The sequence below is a fragment of the Equus asinus genome, chromosome X (genome assembly GCF_041296235.1).
Source record: "Equus asinus isolate D_3611 breed Donkey chromosome X, EquAss-T2T_v2, whole genome shotgun sequence".
NCBI lineage: Eukaryota > Metazoa > Chordata > Mammalia > Perissodactyla > Equidae > Equus > Equus asinus.
The window spans coordinates 12,990,148-13,017,768 of record NC_091820.1 but is presented as its reverse complement, the minus strand read 5'-3'; the positions used below and the strand labels follow the sequence as shown (position 1 = coordinate 13,017,768).

At 40.8% G+C, this 27,621-nt stretch overlaps 1 protein-coding gene across 18 annotated transcripts in view; it reads right to left on the bottom strand.

Moving 5' to 3' along the window:
* Positions 1 to 27,621, bottom strand: part of REPS2 (RALBP1 associated Eps domain containing 2) — a 245,308-nt gene that overhangs the window by 98,381 nt on the left and 119,306 nt on the right. For all 18 annotated transcript variants that reach the window (XR_011499666.1, XM_070502324.1, XM_070502328.1 and 15 more), the window contains 3 exons: positions 10,383 to 10,521; positions 4,854 to 4,917; positions 2,398 to 2,540 (listed from right to left, as the gene is read on the bottom strand). Coding sequence is in view for 17 of the 18 variants with exons in the window: in XM_070502324.1 (XP_070358425.1) it covers positions 2,398 to 2,540; positions 4,854 to 4,917; positions 10,383 to 10,521 (346 nt within the window). In the remaining variant the exon portion in view is untranslated. The remainder of the gene's footprint in view (positions 1 to 2,397; positions 2,541 to 4,853; positions 4,918 to 10,382; positions 10,522 to 27,621) is intronic.

Genomic DNA, 27,621 nt, shown 5'->3' with positions numbered 1-27,621 from the left:
AAGCCAAATGGGATACCATAAGAACGAACCCCAAAAATGAACAGGACCACTCATTTTTGCAAAGTCTAAAAACAGAGAAGACTGAGACAATTCTAGCCATTTTCTTGAGCTGTATACAAAGATAAAGATGGATGATAAGGCATTAAATGTTAACTGTTAAACCCTCAGGGTTTGCCTAAAATATACTGTTACTGAGTTTGATGAGGTTTTATGAGGTCTCTCACATTTTGTATTAGAACTATATAATTACTATTTAAGGTTAATCCCACAAGCTCTGGAAATCGTGCAATTTTTGTTTAATTGAAGGGTATGTGATGGATTCTTCAGTTGTTTCTGTATAAACACATGCTGACAGCCTCCATAAAAGACCAGGAGGAAACAAGGGGCTTCATTCCAAATGAAGGGAGATGCCTCTTCACCGGCACTCTATTTTATAGAGCCCCTCTACTGCATAAGCAAGGCAAAAACAGCCATTTGCAGCAGTAAAGGAATCAAGAGGCTACTTCTCTTCTGTTAACATACTTTTTACTTGGGGCTTTCAGGTTTTCAAAAATTTTATCAGTGACTTTTGAAACAGTCCATGAAACACTTGGACACCTACAAAGTGACTTCTCTACAAGGAATCATAACACCTGGCATAGATTCCATGGCCATCCTGCATCAGAACAACAGAACAGTATTAATCAAGACCCAAAAGTGGAAAGTTAAGTGTGAACATGGGAGATGAGGTTACCCAGGACTCTCCCCAGGGCTCAAAAGAGGAAACAGTGAGAGTATTAAATAAAACTAAATAGCCCTGGAGCAGACCTTTGGTGAGCTGTTCATCCCGATTAGAGAGAGACAAAGCCCCACGTGGCCTCGCTCCCAGGAGAAGGGGTTCCTGAATGAGCCTGCACTGACTTGGTTATGGGAGCCATGTGGTTGCCAAGATAGCCTCAGGACTATTCGCGCTTCTTTGCCTCAATCTAGGATAAACAGAGTGAGAGAAAGAAAGGAGAGAGAAATAAAGATGGAAAGATAGAAACCAAAGAGGAAACAGAGCAGTTTGTCATGCTGCTCAATTGCAAACAAGTTCCTGGTGACCCATGAAGGTCTCCCCAAGCCTGTAAGGAAGGGTAGCAGGCTGGAGTCACAGCCTGATATAGTCAGAAAGCAGCTATTAGCCAAGTCCAAGCTCTGAAATGAGTAGTAGCTTTTGGTCTCTGAACTCTCTCCTTCATACATTTTTATGGGGACTTTTGGGGAAGATCCCAGAACGGGTCACTCTTCCCTCAACATGTTTACCTCTCACCAGCATCAGCCACATACTGGGTCTCTTCCCTTTGGTTGAGCCTCCATGTCCACCTCCCCACTACCTAATACAGAAAGTGATAGACTTTTTATTTAAGAGTCAGAAACCCCAAGACTGACTTACACAAGTCATTGGCCACTTTGAATCTAGTGTCGTTATGAGAAGGAGACAAGACAAGGTAATCTAAGGTATTTTCCAGATTTAATGAAAAAATTCATACTCTATTAATGACTAATCACATTTTCTTTAGACACTGCTCCCTCTTGCCAATAATCATCCATGACTAAGTTCTCATGTTTCTAAGAGACCTTCTCTAAAAAGTAAGAAAGGTTGTTGAAAGCACCAGCTGTTTCTGGACCCTTTCAATGGAAGCTATACTTCTCTGAGTAACAGAAATCAGATCACTGCCTTTGAAAAAGGCAAGAGACATTATTAATTTTCCCAAACATCCAAAAAGAATTGATAGAAATGTTGGACTCACCATGACTCTTTCCTATCCAAAGGGTTTGGGGGTAATTGTTTTATTAAGGAGAAAGACAAAGAGAGTTCTATTCCAACCTTCCAGTGTGCTGGAATGTTCTATATCTTTATCTGATTGCAGTTATATGGTGTACACACATGTAAAAATTCATCACATGTACATTTAAGACTACAGCACATCGCACATTTCACTGCATGTACTTTTTTAATTTTTTCATTAGGTGTAAGAGTTCTATTCCATTCCATTGCCCAAGACTACATGGGTACACTGAAACATGCCTAAAGACTCCAAGTCAGCACTTGGCTCTATAGGAAGATCTTCTTCATTTTCTATCAGCTGGGAGGTTCAGCACCTGCCTACTCCACAATCTTCGTGAAAGCGCAAGTGACTTTGGTTCAAATCCATCCAGAGCACTAGAATGGGGGTAACAGATGACTCACATTTACCCAGATCATCCCTATTACTCACATCATAAGATGTGAAAGTCTAATATCATTTAAAAGACAATAATTGTAGATACAAAGGAATCCCCAAAGCAGCTGGACACCATCTTAAGAAACAAAAGTTCTTTATAAGGCCTGGACTAAAAAAAGCCTAAGGTTTAGGATTTCTGATGAGGCCTTACCTGCTTGGAGGTACTCTGGCTGCAGAGTTGGAGGTAGGCCCTCAGGCAGTGGGTAGCCGTTCTTCCGGGCCACAATGAGATGAAACGCAGCACAAAACTCAGGCAGGGTCAGGGCTCCATCGCAGTCGGCATCACTCAGTTCCCTTAATATAACAGATGTGATGAGTACCTAACACAGAACTCAGAGGAAAAGTTATTCAGCCTCAAACATGCAAACACAACTCCTAAGCTCTCTGGTGGCGGCCCTGCAGGGTCCCCAAACCCTCCTAGCCAAACCCATTTGAAATCTCAGGGAGCCAAGTGGAGGAAGAAGAATGCTGATCGACAGCACTGGCATCAGTGGCACTTTATAAATAAAATTTTAAATTCTTCACGTTCTCTGGTAGGTCTGTTTTACAACACTGAGTACACAAGACAAGAAACTATGGCACAAAAAGGAAAACGATGCCCAGAATTCCACTGTAGTTGACAGTCATTCAGTAAATGCGAGGTGTGAAGAGCTCCAGACATGGTGCTCAAAACAATCAAAGGAAGGGTTGGTCTCAGCCCTTTCACAGTTGTCCCAGCCATTATATAGTTACCAGAGCTCAGAAATAGGTGCTTCATTTTTCAGCTTTAAGGAAAAACCTTGTACTTTTCAAGTCACGTAAATGTTCTAACAAAAATTTGCTTGAGAATTCCCTCCTGGGAAAACACAAGTAAGCTCAATAAACACTGGTTGAACTATGTTTTCAGATAAAACTAGCAACCAGGGAAGGCTGGAACCACATAAGACAGAAAGGGAGAGTCTTGAAAAGGCTTATCTTCCCTTCAGTCATTGTTTCCCAATGAAAGGCATAGACCCATTTACTGAGCACAAAAGAAACCTATTTGCCAAAGTAACTAAGACCCCATAAGCTCAACCAGTCTCGTAGGTGTACAGAGACAAGTATACTTGTGTTAGGACAAGCAGAGAGATAAGACATATAAAATTGTACTAGAAAGGTGTTACTACTTGAAAGAAAAAAGTATCTAAAGTAAGCTCCACAACTTTCCTTTGGACCATTCACATCCTCCTCCCCCTCAAATATTTTAGAATGTACCAGCCCTGAAATAGCAGCTCTCCAGGGTGAGGAGTCAGGGAACTGTTTCAAAGGCTGGATGCAGAGAATACCATTCAGCTTCCACAGATATGTCTTGAGAAAAAGATAGGAAGCCTCGTGCTGATAATGTTAAGACTGGGAATTCTGCCAAAACAGAACATTTTCTTTTCAAAATGATAATTTTTTCCCCTAGCTTTAAAACTCTAACATAAGGCTTGTTGTAAAAAAAAAAAAAAATTACACTAGAATATATTGCCGAAGAATCTAAATCCAGTTCAGAAGCCCAGATACACTAGCATGCACAAGTGTTGTTAGAATAGTTTTCCAATAAGATGCACAAAACATGACAAGCAATTTTAAATCCTATAGTAATTTTTGTTAATCTTTATGAAAAAAGTTGTACATAAATATTCCAAAGTTTTAATCATATATTTATAGCAGCATGGTCTCCCACCCGGTCTTGAGTAAGAAGAGCCCACATACAGGCAGGATTTACAGAGGCACTGAGCATTCTCATAAATGCAAATAGAGCCATCTGGATGGTCCTGGCACAGCCTTCTGGAGTCAGGGCTGCAGCTTGCTCGACAGCAAGGTGTAGTGCATGCCACAGCTGCGAGTCTGAACTAGGGCCCAGCTGATAAATACCAGCTACATTTAGGAAGCTCAGAGGCAGGTAGGATAGTCAAATTTAACTTAATTCCAAAACATGTGTGGACCTTCTGTTCACCTGGCCTCATAAAATATTATAGGTAGTCTGTTTACTTGCATCACACCAAGAAGAAAAATCTGCAAATAAAATATGCAAGTTGGAAATTCTCATATCGCACACAACTTCTTAGACTAAAAAGGGATCTAGATGAGGATAATAATTAGGAAATTACTTTTTAAATAATAGCTAACATGTATAGTGTGCACTATGTGCCAGACACTGTTCATTGTGCTTTTCATATAATGACTTAATCTTCATAGCAACAAAAATCTACATTCTATTCACTCCCTTAGTCTGTTAAAAAAAAATTCAAAAAATAAGACTTTTAAAAATCTAACAGTAGAGGCCAGCCCAGTGGCATAGTGGTTAAGTTCACACGCTCTGCTTCGGCAGCCCAGGGTTCCTGGTTTAGATCCTGGGTGCAGGCCTACACACCACTCATCAAGCCATGCTGTGGCAGTGTCCCACATAGAAGAACTAGAATGACTTACAACTAGGATATGCAGCTATGTACTGGGGCTTTGGGGAGGAAAAAAAAAAAGAGGGAGATTGGCAACAGATGTTAGCTCAGAGCCAATCTTCCTCACACACAAAAAAAGTAATAGTAGGAGCTAAAGGATATGTATGTATGACAGTTTCATAGTATGTGCATTAATTGTACTTACCATATATAGGAGAGTTCTGGAATGGAAAGCTTTGATTTGGTGAAGAAGTTCTTGGCCACAGAACCTGTCAAGAGCCATTGTTTAAATAAATCCTTAATTACTTATCTAGAGTAGCTTTTATAGTTAATGTCAATGGATCACCATTTTTTCATTCAGCAATCACTACCATGTAACCATAAACACAACATTTATTCATTAAGGCAACTACAAATCATGTGGCTAAAAACAACACGTAAACAGCTTTTAAAAGAATATGTAAATTAGAACAGGGCAAAAGAAGCAATGACATAATACTTATTATGACATGCAAATTATATGAATTCCTGCTTCATTTTTACCACAAATCTGCAAAATTTTGCTAAAAGTTCAGAAGACAAATTTCAAAATTAAGTAAAAATCTGTCAAGTACTTTTAATGAAAAGGTGAGAAAGTAATACATGATCATGATAGAAAAGAGAACAAAAGAAGAAAACTAACACCATTAATATCATCACACAGAGATACGACAGCTGTCTTGGGAAAGAGTTTTGGTGAGATTTAAGATCTCTTGATGGCTCTTTGAGAAACTTATCCAGGAATCTCTTGCTACTTTATTCATTGTAAATTTACCAATATTAATTGAAATTAGGTAATCATTCCATTTTACATGTTACATAGCTGCAAACCCCAACTCTTAGAATGTTAGACCCAATCCTTATTGAGATTGAAACTTTTGTGCTTTGAGCTCTTACAACAGTTTCACAGTTCAAACCTCTCAATTCTAATACAAAGAATAGTCAAATCAAAGCCCTAAGCTCTATTCTAAGCTGATAATGTCTAAAGTCATTCCACAGCAGTCACAATTTCTAATTGGCCTTAAAACAAAAGATTATAATGGACCCTAAAGCAAACTTATTTTCCTTTGATACATTATTAAGGATCAAAGGCAAAGTGTCCTATAAACCAATGAGCCTTCTCCCCAAAAGCATCCTGAAATAATGCTGAGATACGACTACTGGCCATCAATGCAGCTACCTTGTCAAACATTTGTCAGAAATGTCTTAAAAGCCTATTTACTACCTATTTTATAGATATAAAGACAACCTCCCCTCATGTCATTCTTGTTCTCCCTTGATAGCCTTTCTTCAAATCACAGTAGGCCCAAACCCACCACTAGAGACCTGGCCTGGACTTCACATAGTAGAGAGAGATTGTTGTACCACGGTGTTTCAAAGAGGTTAGGTGGAGCCCATAGGGAAGCTGAGAGCTAACAAGTTCAACTGTGGCCCAGCTGCCACCTGCCAGAGGAGGGAGCTGATGAGAAAGCCTGAATGCTCCCTCTTTGATGCTGACAAAAGTTCAAACCATGAGCTGGACCCTTCACTCCAGCCCCACCCCAACCACCATAGAAACCTCAAGCCAGCCTCATGCCCTTGTTCTCTCCAGCCATTTTCAGACCTGCTGGAGAGCCATACGTGGGGCAGAAAAGGAAAAGGTGAGGCTTAAAAGCTGTCAGCAATCAAACATCAAAACATGGACTCAGATTTTTTATTATAAGGATAGAGTCTCTCAACCCAGTAAACTACAGTTACACACAGCATTGATATATCAGTGATAAAATGTTAACACATCGAATACATATAGATCTTTAAAAAATAAAGACCAGTAACACAATATAAAAATGAGTAGAGCTATGAGAGTTCACAGAAATAGATGTAACTGACTCAATCACATAAAAAAATGTTCAACCTTGTTCATAAGAGATCTGTAAATTAAAACCACACAAAGATATGATCTCTCACCTATCAGGTGGGGAAAAACTCAAAAGTTAGCTAACGTGTTCTGATAACAAGACTGTGGGGAAACAGGCATCTCACATAGTGCTGGTGGGATGACAAAACGGCACAACCGCAATGAAGGGGTGTTTTACAATATCTAGTAAAATCACATTATCCTAAGATACGCTGGCAAAATATAAAAAGACAATATGCAGAAGGCTATTTACATGAGAAATATTTGGAATAGCAAAAGAATAGAAATAATCCCAACAGGGGACTGGCTGAATAAATGATTGTACATTCATGCAAACTAGTAGTACACAGCTATAAAAGGGAATGGGAAATGTATCTCATGCTACATGTGACTATGGAGTAATCACCAGGATATACTGTTAATTGAAAAAAGCAAGAATACACACATACATATAGATACATACATACATGTATTTACTTTTATTTATTTATTTTTTTGAGGAAGATTAGTCCTGAGCTAACATCTGCTGCCAATCCTCCTCTTTTTGCTGAGGAAGACTGGCCCTGCGCTAACATCTGTGCCTGTCTTCCTCTACTTTATATGTGGGATGCCTGCCACGGCATGGCTTGCCAAGCAGTGCTATGTCCGTACCCAGGGTCCGAAATGGCGAACCCCGGACTGCCCAAGCGGAACGTGTGAACTTAACTGCTGTGCCACCAGGCCGGCCCCTGCTTTTACTTTTAAAAGTAGACAAATAATAAAAAAAGGTGGTTACCTATATGGGCAAGAAAGGAATAGGGTAGAGGGGATAGGGATAGAAGCTAGACTTCTTTGTAGATTGTTTTGTAGACTTGACTTTAGAACCATGTAAATATTTTATATAAGTAGAAAATTTTAAAAACACAATCCCTAAAAATTGAAATCAAATCAAACAAAACTGAAAAGAACAAAGTTAGAGAACCCTCACTTCCCAATTTCAAAACTGACTATCATAATCAAGACAGTGTGATACTGGTATTAGGGTGGACAGACAGATCAGTGGAATAGAATTAACATCCAGAAATAAACCCTCACATTTACAGTCAAATGAATTTTGACAGGAATGCTAACACAATTAAATGGGGGAAAAATAGTTTTTTCAACAATGGTGCTGGGACAACTGCATATTCACATGCAAAAGAACAAATTTGAACCCCTACCTCATACCATACACAAAAATTAACTTAAAATGGATCAAAGACCCAAATGTAAGAGATAAACCTGTAATATACATTCCTTCTTAGAGGAAAATATAGATGTAAATTTTCTTTATCTTGGACTAGGCAATTATTTCTTCAATATGATACCAAAAGAACAAGCAATAAAAGAAAAAACAGACTGGACATCATCAAAATTAAAAACTTTTGTGTTCTAAAAGACACCATTAGGAAAACAAAAAGACAAGCCACAGATAGGGAAAAAAGTATTTGCAAATCATATACCTAATAAGGAACTTGTATCTAGAATACATAATTAACCACTCAATAATAATTTTAAAAAATGGCAAAGGATTTGAATAGACATTTCCCCAAAGAAGATATGCAAATGGCCAATAAGAACATGAAAATATGCTCATTATCATTCATCTGGGCAATGCTAATCACAACCACAAAGAGATACCACTTCACACCAACTAGGATGGCTATAATCAAAAGACAGATAATAAGTGTTGACAAGGATGTGGAATAATTGGAACCCTCATACATTGCTGGTGGCAACGTAAAATGGTGCAACACTCTAGAAAACAGTCTGACTGGTCCTCAAATGGTTAAACATAGAGTTACCAGATGATCCAGCAATTCCACTCCAGGTATACATCCAAGAGAAATAAAAACATACATCTACACAAAAACTTGTACACAAATATTCATAGCAGCATTATTCTTAATCGCCTAAAAGTGGAAACCCAAATGCCCATTAACTGGTAAATAGATAAATAAAAGGTGGTATATCCACATAATAGAATTATTCAGCCATAAAAAGGAATGAACTTCTGGTACATAGTACAACACGGATGAACATCAAAAACATTATGCTAAGTGAAAGAGGTCAGACTCAAAAGACCACATATTATATGACTTCATTTATTATATGATTTCAATTATATGAAAAGCCCAGAACAGGCAAATCTATAGAGAGAGAAAGTAGTTTAGTGGTTACCTAGGGCTGGGAGGTGGGGAGAGCAGGAATGGGGAATAATTGCTAATAACTAGGTAGGTGGTTTATTGGGAGGTAATGAAAGTGTTCTAAATTTAGACTGTGAATATACTAAAACCAGTGAATTGCACACTTTAAATGAGTGAATTTTATGGTATGTGAATATCTCGATAAAGATGGTTTTTAAAAAGAGATATCACCTAATTCCACTAAATGAACCCCACTTAACCTTGATCAAGCTAATTTTTTTAAAGGCATTTGTGAGACAATTAGGGAAATTTGAACAATGAAGACTTGATGATATTAAGGAATTTATGTTCTTCCTTTTTTTTTTAAATGTGTGCCAATGAATTGTGGCTATGTTTTTAAAAGAGGCCTTATCTTTAGAGATACATCCTGAAATATTTTCAAATGAAATGATCTGATGACTGCTTCACAATCATGTGGGCTGAGAGAGGATATAGATAAAACAACATGGGTGGGGCTGTGTGACACATACATAGGGGTTTGTTATGCTAATCACTCTAGTTATACCTATATTTGAAATTCTGCAAAATAAAAAGAAAAAATAAAAACATTCTTAACAACTAGCAATTTGTATTTGTCTAATTATTTGCATACATTGTGAAAAAACTCACTTAAGCAGTGGGTAAAGTTAGCAAGTGGTCAATATGTGCAATCTGGGTTTCTGCTTATTTTTTTTAAATCAAGTTGTCAACATTAATTCATTGTATCTACAACATTCTCCCTTCAACAAAGCCATTACTACCAATCAGAAAATGATGTGGGCATTTATACATGTATATTTCAATTACACACCTTATTTCACGAGAGAAAATTAGTCTTAGTCCACACTTCCATATGTCAGGTTACAATTATTAAGGACATATTATTATTCTTCAAAATTGAAATGTTAAAAAAAAGTTTTATGAATTTTTCTTCCAGACTCTACTATTTCACTGCTTGTTTAGTCTTCAGCCCAACAAAACACAGGCACACAGGAATTAAATCCATTCCTCTCAGCTTGAATTTTACATGCTAACCCAACAGGAATATATAATTCTGAAGACAACCCAGAAAAACCGACATGTGGACATAAAAATGCTGGCCAATTTTCCTCCCATATTTTAATTTCTCTCAGAAAAACCAGAGGAGAAAGATTGAGCCAAAGAAAACGAGCACGAATTTGAACTTCTAAGGCATATATAACATAAGGAGACTTCTGACACTAACTCTTTAGAAGTCTACACTACGACTTTGCTCTAATTCTACCTCAATGAGTAAGCAATTAAAGGTGTCGCCTTGGTGCCACACTCTATCATTCCAAGAACTGTTCCAGCTAATAAGCACCAGGATCTGAACCAGGTTCCTCCAAATCCCATTTAACCCTTTTGAAACTGAAACATTATTTTTCAAATGTCACTGTCAAGTGTTTTCCTGCAGGGTTTATAGTTGATAGGAAATTCAACCTTAGAGGAAAACAAATTGCAATCACAGAAGGTTGTCGTACTCATTTCGTGTGAACTATTTCTCAAGATGTGTCTTGTTATTTATGTGAGACAATGATGTGGTACCCACATTCTCACCGTGAGACTTCGTTACCTGAAATGAAGGAACTCGGGTCGGGCTGAAGGGATCGGAACTGATTAACATAGTACTCTCGCTGCTCTTCTGTTATCCTCCAGGGTTCATCCGGGTAATTACTGTTGTTATCCTGTGGTTCTCTCTCCACTGAAAAGGACTTTAAAAGTAAACAAGCAAATGCTCAGAGAATCTGTCTTTAGTAAAATGAAGCAGAAATATTAAACATCAATAGAAGTTATCATGTGTTATACTTACATTTTTCCCTCAAGGGAATAAATGTAAAACACCTTGTAACTAGAATGTAAGTAGAATGTAAACTTCTGATGGGCAGACATCATGCTTTATTTATTTGTTTTTTTGTATTCTCCAAAGTTAACAGTACTGAGCATGAAATATTAAATACTCAGTAAGTTTTTCCAATGTGATGAAGAAAGAGTAAAAAAGACAATCATTCTTATCTTCAAATATTCACCACATTTTGATCCTTCAGATTAGCTGAACAGATAGTAAAATAATCTAGATTCTTTTAAACTATAAAATATCTAGAAAAGCTATAACCACACCATCTTTTTTTCTAAGGCATTTCCATTGTACAAATCTGAGAATCAAAACTTCCCATTCAAACCCCTCCTCCCCAGGTCCTACCTGAGTGGCAAGTCAGGATCATAGAACCTCTCACCCTACATTTGTGAACTGGGGATAACACTTAGTAATAGAGCTGGGTGGAGAGAACAGCTGTCACGATACCACAACAAACAGGGTAACAAGGGGTGCATCAGACCTGCCACTAGGGGGCGGGCAAGCCAAATTTGAGGATTTAAGAATACAGAGAACCAAAGTAGTAATGCAGAAGAAAAGGCAGCTCTGCTAGGCAGTGGGGAAAGAAGCAAAAATGGTGATTCTGGGAGGAGAGGCCCAGGGCTTTGCTGCAGCCCTCCCATCTAACCTAAGGCTGAGGTGCTACTTGCCAAGGGCCACCTTCATGGCACCAAAGGTGAACACAAGGAGGGTAAACCTTCACAACAAAAGGAGACTAGGAAAGAAAGGGAGAGGTATTACCACTAATAAGCCACCAAGTTGCCCACTTCTGAACACTCTATCAAGGAATTAATCATTAGGAGGGCATTCTACTCACTATCCCTAGAAAAGACCCCAGATCATCTTTTCTCCCTTTCCCCTACCCCAACATACACACACCCCATTCCAGGAAGTAATTCTTCCCAGGAAGACCTGGTTCTCCTCTGAGGAGGTTCAGAGAAGAAATGAGACCACAAAATTTTGAGCTATAACCTTGAGATGTCATCTTTGAAATTTTCATACTAGATGAGTTTCCACTAAACATAAACCAAACCATTTTTAAATGCCCAGAAGCCACTATCCATTAGTTAATACCTTAAATTCATACAGAGCTTTGAAATTTACAAAGCATTTCACACACTCCTATCTCATCTGAGCATCTCAAAACACTTGAGAGGTAGACAAAGCAGGTATTATTAGCCTTTTCCCAGATGAGGAAACCGACGTTCAGAGAACTTAAGGGATGTGCCCATATCCTTCAGTCAGCAAATAACTGCCCTCTTTTGTATCTGTTGTTCAAACTCAGGCTCTTGCATATCAAGTCTTTTTTAAATTGAGTTGCATCCATCTGAATTGTTTTCAGAAACGCCCTATTATTCTCGTAATAAACAAACAATATAAATTTAAAAAGCAAAGAAGATGAAAAGTCAGTCTGAGCACCCGATGGATGATGTGAAGACAACTTTCCAAATCGCTCCCATCAAATTCCAGAGCCAAATTCAAATGCTCTAGCAACATTTTCTGAGGGAGCTCAGATGTCTGACTGAGTTCCGAGGGCAGAAACCCAGGGTGGAGGGTGTCAGCATGCACTGGATTTGGTTCCTGGCCAGATTATAATGTGTAGAGTTCACAGGAGCACTACCCTCCAGGTTGGCACCGACAGAAATAGCTGGAGTAAAGGAACCTATAAAGCTGGGCATCGGCTTATAGACAAGAATGGATGTTTATGAGTGAACAATTAAGCAGGCGGAGATGGTTCATGAAGCCAGCAGGACACAGGTGGAAAGTTCCATCCCACTGCTGCCCTGTGAATGAAGGCACCAAAATCTCCATGCTGGGTGTTGGCTGCTGCATTCCCTGGTTCTGACATGGACGCTACTACTCCCCTAGAATACACTTCTTCCCTGTCTCAAACTGAAGCTGCCATATCCAGTTGTTGTTGTTAATGTCAGCCTATGTTTGTTCTTTCTCCAGTCCCATGACCATCTGCTCACTCTATTTCCTCTCCCACATTACCTCACTCCTGAATGGAGTCAGTGGCCTCTTAGCAGGTCTCAAGTCTATTGTGACAGCAGGAATCAAGAAGGAACAGGAGAAAGTGATTGATTCCTCTCCTTAAAAGCTTACAGGATGACCTGTTGCCTAATAAAAAAAAATCCACCTCCTCCATCTTGCCTTTACGGCCCTTACAATCCAGCCTCCTCCTTGCTTACTCTCGGCAGGCTTCTGATTGCCAACGTGCTCACTCTTCATAGGTCAGATTTGTGACCTCCTCCCAGAACACCCTTCTTCTAATCCCAGCCTGCTCAATCCTACCCACTGCTCTAGTCCCACTGCCCCAAAGGGCTCTCCAATGTACCTGCCAGGCCCACAGCCACTTTAGAAGGCACTGCCCAATCCCAGCTCTGCTACAAAGATAGGCTTGGCAGCCACACGTGCACCACAAGATTCACCTCACACCTGGTCTCACCTGATTGAGTCCAAGTCAGGGCGGGTGGGCATACAGTTGCTGGCTTCTGGGACACTCTGGCATAGAAAGCTCTTCTCTAGCAAGAACAACTTAGGCCAACTCCTCATTCTTGGGATGTGGATAAGAAATATGAAGATCAACAAGCAGAGAAAGCAGACCATGAACAGATGCACAGCAGGACCGTAACCTAGAGTGAAGGTCAGGAGGGAGCCAGAACCAAGCATCAGCAGAACCAGTGAGATAGAGAAGTATTAGAAAGAGTAGGGAGTGAGGATGGCTGTTGGCAGCCAAAAGACAAGTGGATAGCAAAGCAAACTCAAGGCAGTGAGGGCAAGGCCTGTGTATGGTAGAACAAGCACAAACAACCAAGAACTCCCACTCCCCAGAGTCACTGGGCCACTCCTTGTCTCTCATCTCTTAGATTCCCATGAGAACCTCAACCTCTCCTCCTTTCCAAGAAAACTTAAGCTGGCAAGAAGAGTTCCTGCTGTCTAAAACCAAAAAGGCCTTGCAACAAAGAGAGAGGGCACAGCATATGAACACTGTGTAACTCATACATAGTGTTGGCCTTCTACTGGCTTGTTAACCACCCCCATCTCTTTCTCCTTGCTTCACTACATGTTTTTAATTGACTCAATAAACCAAGTGATTTGAGCATCTTAAAAAATATGAATCCTTATTATAATTATAGTATCACACAGTTTCAACATTTCAGGTGCTCTTGAATATCATCACTCAGGTTTCAACCTGGAGGGCTAGAACCATATCATATACTCTATTCTACATACTGTCCCCAGCAGGTACATCACAGATACGACAATGCAATGTGAGGTCCACTTACTGACAGGCTCTAGTAAGTTCAGGGATATGTCTTATATTGAAAGAGATGCAGAAACACTATGCTGTGCCTAATGAAAGAAAACCTATGAGCCCATTTCATATTTTAAAGTTTGAGACCTATCAAAAGAAGTCCTTGTCTGTCTTCCTGTAGTTCACCCATGGTCTCTGATCTCTATGGGGAGTTCTCAAGTTCCATATCCATTCAGTGAGTGCTTCAGGGACAGGTAGGGGCATATGGAAGGGGTAGATCACATTTCACATCCCCTTAGACTGAAATATTCCAAAAGAACGCTGAACCACTACAAGAAGCAAAATGACTTGAACTTTGCTGCATAAACAGTGACCCACTCACTCATTCATTCAACAGATACTTGTTGAACATCAACAATATCCCAGATACTAGTCACTAGGGATACACTGATGGACAAACAGGTTATTTTTCCCAGGAAGCCTAGAGTCTAGCGAGGGAGAAAGACAAACAGGCAATCTCAAAACAGTGAAGTAAGTGCTATGGTAAGATAGGGTTCTCTGGAGCTTTGCTACTCAAATGCAGGACCCAGACCACCCACCTCAGCATCACCTGGGGACTTCTGAGAAATACAGAACCTCAGACTCTATCCTGCACCTGGTGAATCATGCAGTCTGGGAGCAGAGCCCAAGAATCTGTGGTTTAACAAGCCCTCTAGATGATTCAAAGCACACTCAGGTTTGAGAAGCAATGCCGTAGAACACACAGGGCAAGGCAACCAAAATGAATACCATTTTCAAAGACACCAAAAAATGAGAGAAAATGGCCATCTCCTGAAAGTAGCTTGGTTGGCCTATATAGAAATAGAATAGGCTGCCAGTGCAGAGTGAATGTTAGTGGAGATGCCTCAATATGATCCAGACAGAAAGTAGAGCCCAGATCACGAAGGCCCAGGTTAAGGGGTACAGGCTTTATCTAGAAGACAATAGGGAGCCACAGATAATTATTAAGCAGGACAATGAAATAATCAGATTTGAGTTTCAGAAAGAAACAGTGAGGAGAATAGAAGGGGAAGACTAAAGGCAGGAAGCCCAGTTAAGGCCATATCGGCAACCCCAGCCAGAGGTCAAGCTGGCCTTGAGGTAGGGAGGGTTATGAGAGAGAAAGCCATATGGCCACCGCCAGAAGAAGGCCCAATTCCAGCAGTGGGATGGCAGCTCATGACCCCTCTGTCAGCAGCTAGGGGTCATCTCGCTGCATGACCCAGATGCATGGAACCATCTCCTCCAAAAGTCAACCACTAAAATCGACACAACTTTACAAAGACCTGAAAAGTCAGTCACCTAAGAGAGAATATCTGATTGCAAAGACTGAAAGCATTGAGAAATGGGAGTGGGTGAGCTCCCCCAGTTCAACTCCAGCTCCAGTGGTTTGGTTGGCTGGGAAGATATATTTGCTACTTAGTGCCAATTTTGAGCTCAGCCAGCATTTTTAAGGAAAAATAAAAGGAAAGAGAGAAATCTTCCACATCTGTCTGCTTAAGCCACATACATATGGTTCATTATACAGTTTCTCTAGACACAGGAGAATTAGATTTGCTTATATTTAAAACATTCAAAACCCTGGTTTTGTTTCAAGTGAAATGCAAATATTTGGCACTGCAAGTTATTATCTCTGGGGAAAACAGGCTGTTTATAATGAAAGAGACTTCAAAAGACTCATTAAAAAGTAATGCTATTAATAAAATCCCAGAAGGTGACATAGACCCCTGAAGTATCTTAAAAATCAAGCATAGCTGAATAATATGAATTTCAAGGAAGCATTGTCAGGGAGAACTGAAGAAGGGTGTGTATATTGTTTCAACCATAGAACGTGTCTGTTTAAAATATGATCGCACCCTGCAGGCATCCTGTAAATGCTGCCTTAGAGAGCAGCCACTTCACCTGAGGCAGGCAATGATCTCATAACAATGTCCTTTTGGTGCCTCAGTAAACAAACCATCGGAGTAGCAAAAACTCATACCAAGCCCACAGTGAAAGTGTGAGGACACCTTCCTTGCCAACAATATTTTGGAAATAAGACTGTCATATACTGCAACCACTGATCAATATGTGTTCTCATGAGCAAACATATGAGAAGACACAACCCTAAAGAGAAAGAACGGCTAACAGGCTGGTAAGACTAGACTACAGCCCAAGTGAATACTAATCTGTCTAAAGAAAGACCAAGGAGATTAATCAGTCATGGGGCAGAGAAAAAAGAAGAGTCATAGAAGCAAATGATAGCCATGCTTATATGGGGGATTATGGAAGCTATCCTCCAATCCTTCATGCCCCACCATGCCTCAGGTAGAGGTGTCACTGAGTGGTTGCCTACCCAGGAATGACATTTTCCAGCCCCCCCCTTGCAGTTAGGTGCAGCCATGTGACTGAGTTCTAGCCAATGCAATGTGAGCACAAGTGATCTGCACCACTTCCAGGCAGGGTTAGCACCCTATGACACTCCTCTATGTTCATCTTCATTGGCCCACTGAAGGGAGGATGATACAGCCCCAGGACAGAAGAAGCCCCGGTGCCTGAATCACTATGGAGAGGAAAGCTGCCTGCCAAGCTGTTAGATGAGTGAGAAAGATACCTATTGTGGTAAGTCATCAAACTGTGGGGCATATTTGTTACAGCAGCTGTGACCCTAACTAATCTATCCTTCAATGCAGGCCCAAAGGAAAAGCAGACCTGCCCAGTTCTAACAGCACAGCCATTCCTGCACTGCAGAGAGAAGCATGAGGCTATCTTAGTTTTGTAATTTGACCACACAATGACATGATTCTGAGCCCAAACAACTTTATAATTTGACTATCCATGCAGATTATCTATAGGGACAGCATGTTGATGCATCTTTACAGCCATCTTTTTATGTTTGGTTAATATGAGTTTATCTTTCATGGGTCTGAAGGAGATTCTCAGGAAGAATGTACACAGTAAAAAGAAAAGAGGGATAAAGTAAAATTGTGGGAAAACTGTTAAATGAGCAATGAAGAAAAAGAGCTAAAAAAGGAGACGAAGCTCAGCAGTTTTGTTTTCACATTAAGCCATTCTATATTATACTCTATAATCTTGTTTATATTCCGTCTCCCACTCCACTCTCACTATAAGGTCCATAAGGGCAGGAAATTTGGTCTCTTCTGATCACTGCTGTACCCCTACCACCTAGAAAAGTGCCTATTACATAGGAAACACTTAAATATGTGTTGAATGAGTGAATAAATAAACAAATGATCAGACAAACTGTCAGTTCTGGTCCAGAGACAGAAAGGTTAACCTGAGCTCTCCTATAATGACTGGAAGTGAACTTTATATGCACTTATCAAACAATGTCTCCCAACAGTGTAAAGGGGGGGCCCTCTCCCTTATCTATAAAGTTAGAGAACCTCAAAAAAAAACTTTTTTTACTTTTTATTTTGAAATAAATAGATTCACAGGAAGTTGCAATAAATAACTTCTGGTTTCGCCTGTAGAGAAGTTAGTTAAAATTAAATCCTAACAGAGCAATTTAACTTTATTAGTTTCTTTATGGAAATAAATCCACAAAGATGCCTTTAACCACACACTGCCAAACTCACTTAGAGATCTATTTTCAACAGCTTAGAAGGTTGATTATCAAACTGTAGGAATCTCTCTGAGTCTAACAAGCAACACACAGTTGCTGCTTATTAAGATAAACTAAATTTTAAAAATGATCACCAGACATAGGAGAAATAGGTAACACATATTTGTCACTTTGCTAAGTGTCAGACACTGTAAGCACCTAATGCACTTGACCTATGTTCATCTTTACAACTCTGCAAAGTAGGTCCCATTATTCCCATTTTTCAGAACAGGAAACTGACGATTAGGGAAGAGAAGTGACTTACCACGACCACACACCTAGAAAATGGTAGAGCCAGAACACAAACAGAGCCCAGGGTCCATATTCTTCATCAGCAAGCTCTATGTTTCTCCCCCTTATGCACCATCCATCCTGTAGCAGTGGACCATTCCCTCTCAAGAAAAAAATCTCACTGCAATTCCTACATCATTGCAGCAATTTTACAGATTGAGGATCTGAGCTTGAGATATGAATATGCTACACTTCCACCTCCCTCTCTATGATCTAGTTTAGTTCTAGATTTTGGTCAGTGAACTATTAAATTACACAGACAGAGTATCATCTTCTTTCTCACATAATTTTTGCCTATAAGCATCTGGCATGTTTTCACATGAGGAAAGAATCCCGTAGATAGCCATACGATACAGGTATTCAATCATTTCACTGTTATCTTAGTATGTGGCACTAATACTATTTTGATTAACATAAGAAATGCTTATGAGTAATCACCGTCTCCAATTCTCCCCTCTGGAGCCAACATCTGCTGTTCCAGAAGGGCATTTTTCCTTTACAATTGTCAGGATTTTGCTCAGGCTTAGAGAAGGCCAGGAGAAAAGTGAGAAATAAGCAGTAAGAAGACACTGTGATGAGGCTGCAGACTTCCAATACCACTGCACTAGCATTACCAGCCCCATCAGTGTCTGCTAAGTCAAGGCTGCCTGTCTCTTCTCTACTAAGTCTTCCCCTTAACACTCAAGGCAGCCTGAGGTCAGATGGGAAACAGATGTGCCAAGAACTTGGGCTGAATTCAAGGAATGCTTTAGAGAATGAGGCTACACATTGGAGGTGCAAAAAGAGTGCAGATTCTGGAGGCAGAAACGCTTGGGTTCAAATCTGGGATAATCACTTACTCACCATGAGACCTGATCCAGTTACTTAACCTCTGGGCCATCAGTTCCCCACCTAAAAGGTGAGGACACGGCGCACAGAGTTCTGCCTACCTCTCCAGCCTCATCTCCCTCCCATTCCAGGCTCTAGCCACACTGGCCTGCTTTCAGTCCTTTGACTGTGTCTCCTCTCCATGATATATGGGCTCGCTCAACACTTACTCTACCCCCTCTTGGCATAACTGCCTGCACTGCAGAGGTTGGCTAGGTAAAAACTACACTGTCCAAACACCTTGGCTGGTAGAATTCCAGATGGGACTTAGGTTCCACTAAACACACCCATGGAAGACTGATCAGAACTGTGTCATGTGGTGAAAGAGGCCAGAAACAAAGTATTCATTCTGCTGGCCTAGATCATGCATGGTGTGGAGCTGGAGTTGAAAGTGACACAGCCATTGCCTAATTCTATAGCTTTCTGATTGTAGCAGAGGCAATGCTCCCTTAGCCATCTAGTCCTACAGTGTGGTTTAGGGAATTGTTCTTGCAAGCTCAGAATAGAATCTGAATCTTCAGCCCTTCCAGAGATCTAGCAGGCCATCCACACTCCTATTGTAAACCCCTATTTGCTTAAGCTAGCCAGAGGAGATTCTCTTGTCCACAATGAAAACCCTGACCAATGCATGCCCTTTGTCTAGGCTCTTCCCGCTACGTGAGACACTCCTCTCCTTGCCTCCCCAGCACCATCCTTCTTTTGCCTGGTGAACTCCTAGTCATCCTCCACAGCCCAGCTCAAGCATCAATTCTTTGGCAAAGCCTTCCCTCACTTTCTAGCCCTAGGTTGGATTTCTCTGTTATATGCTAAGAAAGTACTCCCTTGCCTTTAGGGCAACTGTCAGTTTTCCATTATATATACAGAGGTGGGATCATCTGATCCTCATCCATCTCCCAACTTGACTGTCAAGTTCCCTTGGAGCAGGGACCATGTTTGTAGTCCTCAGGGTACTCCGGCATGGTGGCTGAACCATATAACCCACTTAGTAAGTATTTCTGAATGGATGAGTAGAGGACGTAATCTTGCATATAGTCTACCTTGCAAGACTGTTGGGAGGACTGAAAGGACACATACAAGCTAAGGGGCCAGCATAACACTGGGAACAAATAAGCAGTCGGTCGGTAGTGACTCTTGTTGGGATAGGCAGTTGAAGGCATGACACTACCTACTCACCTGAGATCAGGGGGAATACTGATGGGCCTAGGGGCTGAAATGGTGCCCTTGTCAAGGAGCCTTCCATATTCACAGCCTAGTATATATTAACTAACTGAGACCAAAGGATCCTTGGGAATAAGCTAGAAACAAACACCACTCTCCTTTCTAGCTTTAAAAAGTACTGTCTGGGACAGGAGTTCAATGGGGTGTTTCTGGCTACAACTAAGAGGCTAAATCAGAGATGCTCCTGTCTGCCAAATCAATGTGGACCCTAGCTATTACCAGGAAAGTTCTGGCCACCATAAGCTTTAATGCAATGCCCATACCTAGTGGGGGAAAGCAACGCTGACCCCACAAATGAAATATGCTCATTTGCTTTTATCAGTAGTCTAACCAATCTGTTGTAATACCACTAGATGGATGCTAGAATTCTACTGTGTGCCAGTCTACCATTTTTACCATTCCCCTCACCCCACTGTCTCTAAGCATGGATTCTGCAAGGCCTTAAGGCAGCACCCCAATCAGCCCTAAGATTTACTGAATCAATGTCTTTTTCCCATAAACATCCTTCAATTTCTATCCCAGGCACTCTCTTCTTATATCCTGGAGTCACCTCTCTTTCAATGATCCAGTATCTTTTTACTATTCTCATAACACAAAACATTTTTGCCTTTCATGTAGAAGTGCCCCTCAGCAAAGAAACCAAGCAATTCTCACTACTTTAACTGTTAAGAAGTGTGGGTACACAGTAAGCACCTGAGGAATACAATAAGACACAGCTAAAACAGATTTAGGCTGAGAAAAGGAAATTTCAGTATCAACTGAAATGTTTCAAAAATAAGGACTAGAGAGTCCAAAAATAAATTAAAAGTAGGTGAAGGAAACAAGTAGGAAGGAGGCTGATGCTATGAAAAACAGCAGCTTTTTGTGGTAATAGTGACCATTTGGATGTCTGCGGGTCCTAGGCAGACTCGGTGGAGTAAAACACGCTGAGAACACATTCCCCTTGTACCCCTTAGGAGATGGTCAAACTCCAGCAATGGTCTGAAATCAAATGGGGAAAGAATCTGGTAAAACAAGATGTCAAGTCAAGAACAAGGTGCATGCATTCCTATAAAATTTATCAAACCAGTTCTTCCTGTTATACACAAAGGCAAATACATATACTCTCTTCTCCCTCCCTCTTCTTCCTCCTCCCTCTCTCCCTTCTATTTGTCAGAGGAAGAGAATGTAGTTGTCTAAGCAATGCTGAGATCAACACACACACACACACACACACACACACACACACACACACTGTGGTTGACATTTACCATCCGTAAGAACAAATTTTCCTAGCCTTAATCTCTACCCATAAACTAAGTAATTCAACTTTACTATGAAGGAATAAACAAGAAATCTCCACTACTGGCAGGCCTGGGGCACTCCAGAACCAAAAAGAAGCTAGAGTCCCTAACCTCCTTCAAGGACCTCAGGTGCCCAGGACCTCCTCTAGACCACAAAAGGAATAATTTTCCACATATGCTGCAGCTTCTCACTCATCCAAAGGAAAAGGGACACCAGCTTCTGGTTTCAGATTGGTAGGAATGACAAACCAGTAAGGAAACATTGACAACCCAAAAGGAAATCAGGACATAGGATATAAAGAAGCAATTTATAGAAAAGGAGATACAGATGACTCGTAAACTTAAGATATTCCACTTAACTAATAAAGAGAAATGCTAATTAAAACTACAGTGAGATATCATTTTTCACGTATCATGTTGGCAAACATTCATAAGTTTTTTAGTACATTGTGTTTGCATGGGTATGGGAAAATAAACATTTTTATACATTGTTGGTAAGTGTGCAAATTGGTACAGTCTCCAATTTGGAAATCTCTATCAAAAATTAAAACTGTGTAGACATTTCACCCAATTATTCCATTTCTAGGAACTGATCCTATATATATATCTATGCAAATAATGCTGTGATTGAAAGTTCTAGATTTTTATCAGAAAGGGTTGGTTCAATGATTTATGGAAGATGCACACAATGAACTACTATGCATTTGGAAAAAAAAACCAAAAAGATAAGGAAGTACTTTACATACTGCTACAGAATGTTATTAAGCTTTTGTAAGTAAAAAATGCAAAGTTGAGGCCGGCCCCAGGGTGTGGTGGTTAAGTCTGGCGCACTTCGCTTCAGTGGCCCAGGTTCGTGGGTTCAGGTGCCAGGCATGGATTGACACCACTTGTCAAGCCATGCTGTGGCGGCAACCCACATAGACAATAGTGAAAGACAGGCACAGATGTTAGCTCAGAACTAATCTTCCTCAAGCAAAAAAACAGGAAGTTTGGCAACAGATGTTAGCTCAGAGGGAATCTTCCTCACCAAAAAAATAAATAATTTTTTAAAATGCAAACTGCGTAACAGATATATAGTATACTACCTATATGTAAAAAGGTGGAACTTTATATTTTGCACATATTATATAACTACATATAAGAATACCTATGTTTACTTGTATATGCATAAAATATTCCTAGACTGATACAAAAAAACGGGTCTTATCAGTTGCCTCTGGGATGGGGAACTGGATAGCTAGGGCAGAGGGTGGGAAGGACACTTTTCACTCTGTACCCTTTTGTATCTTTTGAATTTCTGACACATATTTTTTAAATTTTTAATTGCTCTGAAGAACAAGAGTATTTGAAAGCTTACAACCCATGATCCAAAAAAAATAACAGTGTGCTGTTTACTGTATAATCTGAAACAAGCAACCAAAACCTTAGCGTGCTTTTCCTGTGGCTGTGTGAGAAGAGAGACCATCATTAGGCGGTTTCTTAGCCCCAGCCACTCAGAGAACATCCACATGTGTTTCCTCAGTGGCTCATCAGCCTGAGGGTTTGACTGCAATATGAGCAGAAGAAAGGGTAAGAACTAAATGTGGCAATGGCGTTATGCTGACATAGACACAGGAGCATTTACAGGGAGCAATGTCAGAGCTCTCAGAAAAGGGGAGAGGGGAAAGACTCCAAAATAAGGAAGGAAAAATGTGCATGAGCCTCTACTGAAAAAAACAACCACCCAAATACAGGCCAAACGATGCCTTGATAGAGAATTCCTGGACCCTCAAAGAGGCCCCATGGGCCCAATCTGCCTTGTGGGTCATTTCCCTGGGCTGAGTATTAGGTAAGAGAACCACAGTGGCTGAGACAGTACCTAATATGCCCCACTTGCTTACCTGCTTCTTTCTTTTCCCAACTCAGAGGACCAACTCTCTCATGACTCAACTCTAAGCTACCTCACTCAACCCCACCACAATCTTTCAGCCACAATCTCTACTCTCTACTCCCCTTATCTGCCCAGCATCCTGGTCCAGTCTACCCACATCTTTCACACCATAAAAAGTTCTCTCAGGGCAGTGTCAACCTCCCTGACAAAAGAAAGACTATTTCTTCCTGTTCCCCTCAAAACTCTTAGAATGAACAATTTACTTGTGGAGACTATCAGTTCCCTCTGGACTTATGCCAACACCACTCCAACAGAGCCTCGGGGTATTCATTTCTTTCACCATCCTTTACATACATGTCTGCTATTTAGAACAATTCCAAAAAGACCCAAGGAACAGAGAGAATCTGCTTCTGGCCCTGAGTACCTACAGTTAAGTCCAGAGCGAGGTGGGGGAAATGACAAGAAACTGAGATTGAGTGAGAATGAGGGGAAAAAAGGAGATAACTAAGTTGAATAAATGTTTTCCAAATTACAGACTTTTAGATTAATATGGTGGCTGGCTAGCAATGTCTAACAACCCCTCCCCTACCTGTTCATCAGAAATCTTCCACCAAAAACACAGCCCAAACCCCAGTAGAATGGCAAAGTGATACAGTTCTCTAAATTCTGTTTGTCATTATTTTGTCTTTGAAGTAAGAAGAGTAGTGAGTATTGAGAATTTACCCCAAAGACTGTTAAGTTCATCCCTCTAGAAAGAGAAGAAAACATCACAGCAAGTATGTTTAGGGTTTAAAAAGTGAGTGTGTTGTAGTTTAAAATAAAAGATAATCTTTTCTGGAGAGATCTGGCTGGAAGGATATTTCATTTGCCAACCCTTTCTCCCTCAAGTCAGGTAAAAATATGCTGTGTATATTAGATACATAAGAATACCTATATTTGCTTATATATGCATGAAACATTCATGGAATGATACAAAAGAAACAGACAACACTGGTTTCTCTGGAAACCAGTAAAGGTCAGACGCCCATCCTTCTGACTGGGCTTCACAGATAAATGAGCAGAGGAGCAACAAATGATTTTTTAAGAATGAAAAAATGGAAACTATACATATACAAGAAATATTAGAAAATTCTCATACTTCATGTTATCAATGGAAAATAAGCATAGATGAATTGAGACAAAAGAGAAAACAGAAGGCAAGAGCAAGGATGAAGAGTAAGGTTCCCACACAGAGACCACTGACCTCATGCGAAACGACCAGTAGCTCTGCGTGGCCGGAGTACAGAGGGAGAGAAGAAGTGAGCTATTGTGGCTGAGGAGGTAAGCAGAGGCCAAACACCAGGGCTGCCCAGAGCCACGTTCGGGAACGTGGATGATATGCTGAGAGCAGTGGACAGAGTGACTGGTTTCAATCAAGGGAGTAGGAGGATTAGATTTGTGTTTTGAAGACCATTTTTGTCTGCAGGGAGGATAAAGGATTTGAAGAGGGAAAGATCTGGAGCAAGAAGAAAGAGTTAGGCTGATATAACACATTCAGTGACAGAGGATGGCCTGAACTGAGTAAGTGCAGGGGAACAGAGAGGCATGTAGAAAGTGAAATGGCCAGGACTTGGTAACTGAATGGGTGATAGAGGAGTCAAAGGCAGTGACCAGCATTCTGACCTGTGCTGATGGGTAGATGGAGCCAGGAATAGAAGGGTGAAAGCTGGTTTGGTGGGAAAGACAATGTGGGAATGACAATAGGACATCTGAGTGAAGATGTCTGGCAGACGGAGATATGTGGTCATCAGCCTCCATGTAGCTAAAGAGTAACACAGTGAGAATTGGACCTAGGAACAACCAATATATAAGGGGCAGGTCAAGGAAAGAATTGAAAAAGAAGATTAGGAAGAGGTAGTCATAGAAGCAGGAGGAAAACCAGGAGATGATGGCATCATGGACACCAAACGATGAGAGCATTTCAAGGTGATCAGAGTCAAGAGCTGCCAAGAGGTCAATGAGACAAGGGCTTAACACAAGGTAGTTTCTGGCAACCATGGCGAAACCAGAGGCAGTGGAGCATAGTGGGAGCAGAAAGGGCAATTCTAAATCCCACACCAGCAAAATTACCAATGACTACATGATTAGGATAACTTGTGAAAAGTAAACAATAAAATGACCTATAAACACATGATACAAGATGAAGCAAGAAAGAAGACATCATTTCTTTACAAACCACTGTCAACCACCCACCAACATAGGATATGCTCAGTATATGAAATTTCAAGCGGAAAAACATCCAACACCTGAACAAAAGAATTGAAATTCCAAAAATATTAAGCAAAAAGACTATTCATTCTGATATTTGGGTGCTGAATTTAGCATAAGCACCTCTAAAATGCCAAGCCCATGGGCTACAACAGTACTGGCCAGGGTCCCTAAAAGCCTCCCCCGGTACGCAGAGGCCATCCTCGTTCCAATCAGGCAGGGACTTGAATACAAGGCCACAGAGAAAGCTAGAAGACAGCAACGTTGCCAACAATACATTAACAATGCAACGTGAGGGGAATTAGTCACCCCAGCCTAGTCTAGCACCATGCCCAATCCACACAACCAAGAACCTTCACTTCAAATCCCCTCATCTACATGACTGATTCAGGTTGGCATTTTGCCTTCTGAGACATGGAGTCCAGCCAAACCACGCTGACAGGCATTAGAAGGAAACTGAAGAATTGAAGAAAGAAAAACACATCAGCCATGAAAACCACAGACTGCTGTCCCAAGAAAGGCCCCTTGCTCTCATCTTAAACAGAAGGCAATGCTCCAAACAAGAGGGGGGAACCTCCACTGATGCCAAACAAACATTAAGGGAATTGGACTGTTGCATATTATTACAATGGACTGTTAAATCCGTTCCAAGTCATTCATGTTACAGAAAAGAGAAGGAACTTGCCCAAGGTCACATAGAGTTTGACCGGACCTGGGCGAGAACCTGTCTGGTTTTTTTCTGCACTATATCGTTAAGTCCTTCTAATGGCCAATCGCTGCCAAATACTTATGTCTAGCCCTGGCTCTCTCCAAAGCTCCAGATCCATATATCCTACCACCTCTTTGACATTCCTCTTGGCTATCTCCAAAGCTCAAATCCAAACATCCAACAGTGAACTCATGATCCTTCCCCAATATTCCCAACGCCAGTTTTTCATCCAGGGCTTCTTAGCTTAACAGATGACATCACCATCCATCCATTTCCGGAGCCAGAGACTAAGGAATTGTGTCCAGTGTTTGAACTCCAGCCCTACCACTTCCTACTGTGATCTTGGGCAAATTAAATAAGGCCTTTAAACCTCAGGTTTTGTCATCTGAAGAATGGGATAATAACAGGAATTACCTCGTAAGATAGCTGTGAGCATGGAAAGAGACAAAGTATATAAAATGCTAAGCACATAGAACATCTTTGTTTTGTTTTTTTAAAGATTGGCCCTGAGCTAACATCTGTTGCCAATCTTTTTGTTTTCTTCTCCTCTCCAAACCACCCCCACCCCCGGTACATAGTTGTATATTCTAATTGTAGGTCCTTCTAGTTCTGCTATGTGGGACACCGCCTCAGCATGGCTTGATGAGCGGTGCTAGGTCCACACCTAGGATCGAAACTGGCAACACTCTGGGCCACCGAAGCAGGGCGCATGAACTTAACCACTCGACCACAGGGCCGGCCCCTAGAACATGTCTTGATATGTGCAGTTCCCTCTATCTTCTTGCCTACTCCCCCCAATCCCACCCCCTAACCTGGTTAACACCTATGAATCCTTTCTGTTTCAACTCAAATTTATTCCCCGCTAGAAGCCTTCCTTGACGACCCTGTCTGCCAGGGCCAGGTCATAACTCCCCCTCCCAATTTTTCATCCTCAAAGCATGGCGAAATTTCTATTCACCTCACATGATTATATATTTACTTTGTGATGCTTTGATTAATGGCATCTCCTCCAACAGCCTATAAGCTCTATGAGGGCAGGGAATGGGAGTGTTATACCTCATTTTTGTATTCTTAATACAGTACCTGGCACTTAATAGACATTTAGTAAATATTAGTTGAGTGAAGTGCCCAAGAAGCATGTTTATCAGTAGAAAAATGGACCTAAAGATTAGAAGAGAAGTCACAGGACACCAATCCATGGAAGAGTCCATGACCATCCTATCCAGGCGAATAGGTAGAAAGGGTCCGGTAAACCCCATTCAATCACTGTAAAGTTAATGATTTACTCCTTGTTTGACCATCATTCTAACCATTCAGGATTTGGTCTCCACAGCACTAGAACATACACTGCAGACACATACACAGCCATACCCCGGAGATTCTTTAAATGAACCCCAGTCCCTCTGATACCTTTCCTAATGTAATCCTCACTCAACAGTGGATGTAATTCTTATGTTTAAAGACACATACTTTTGTACCACAGGACCTCAAAACACAGCCAACTACTACATCTGGGGCTCAGCTGAAGAAACAGCTGTCTGTTCCAACTTGG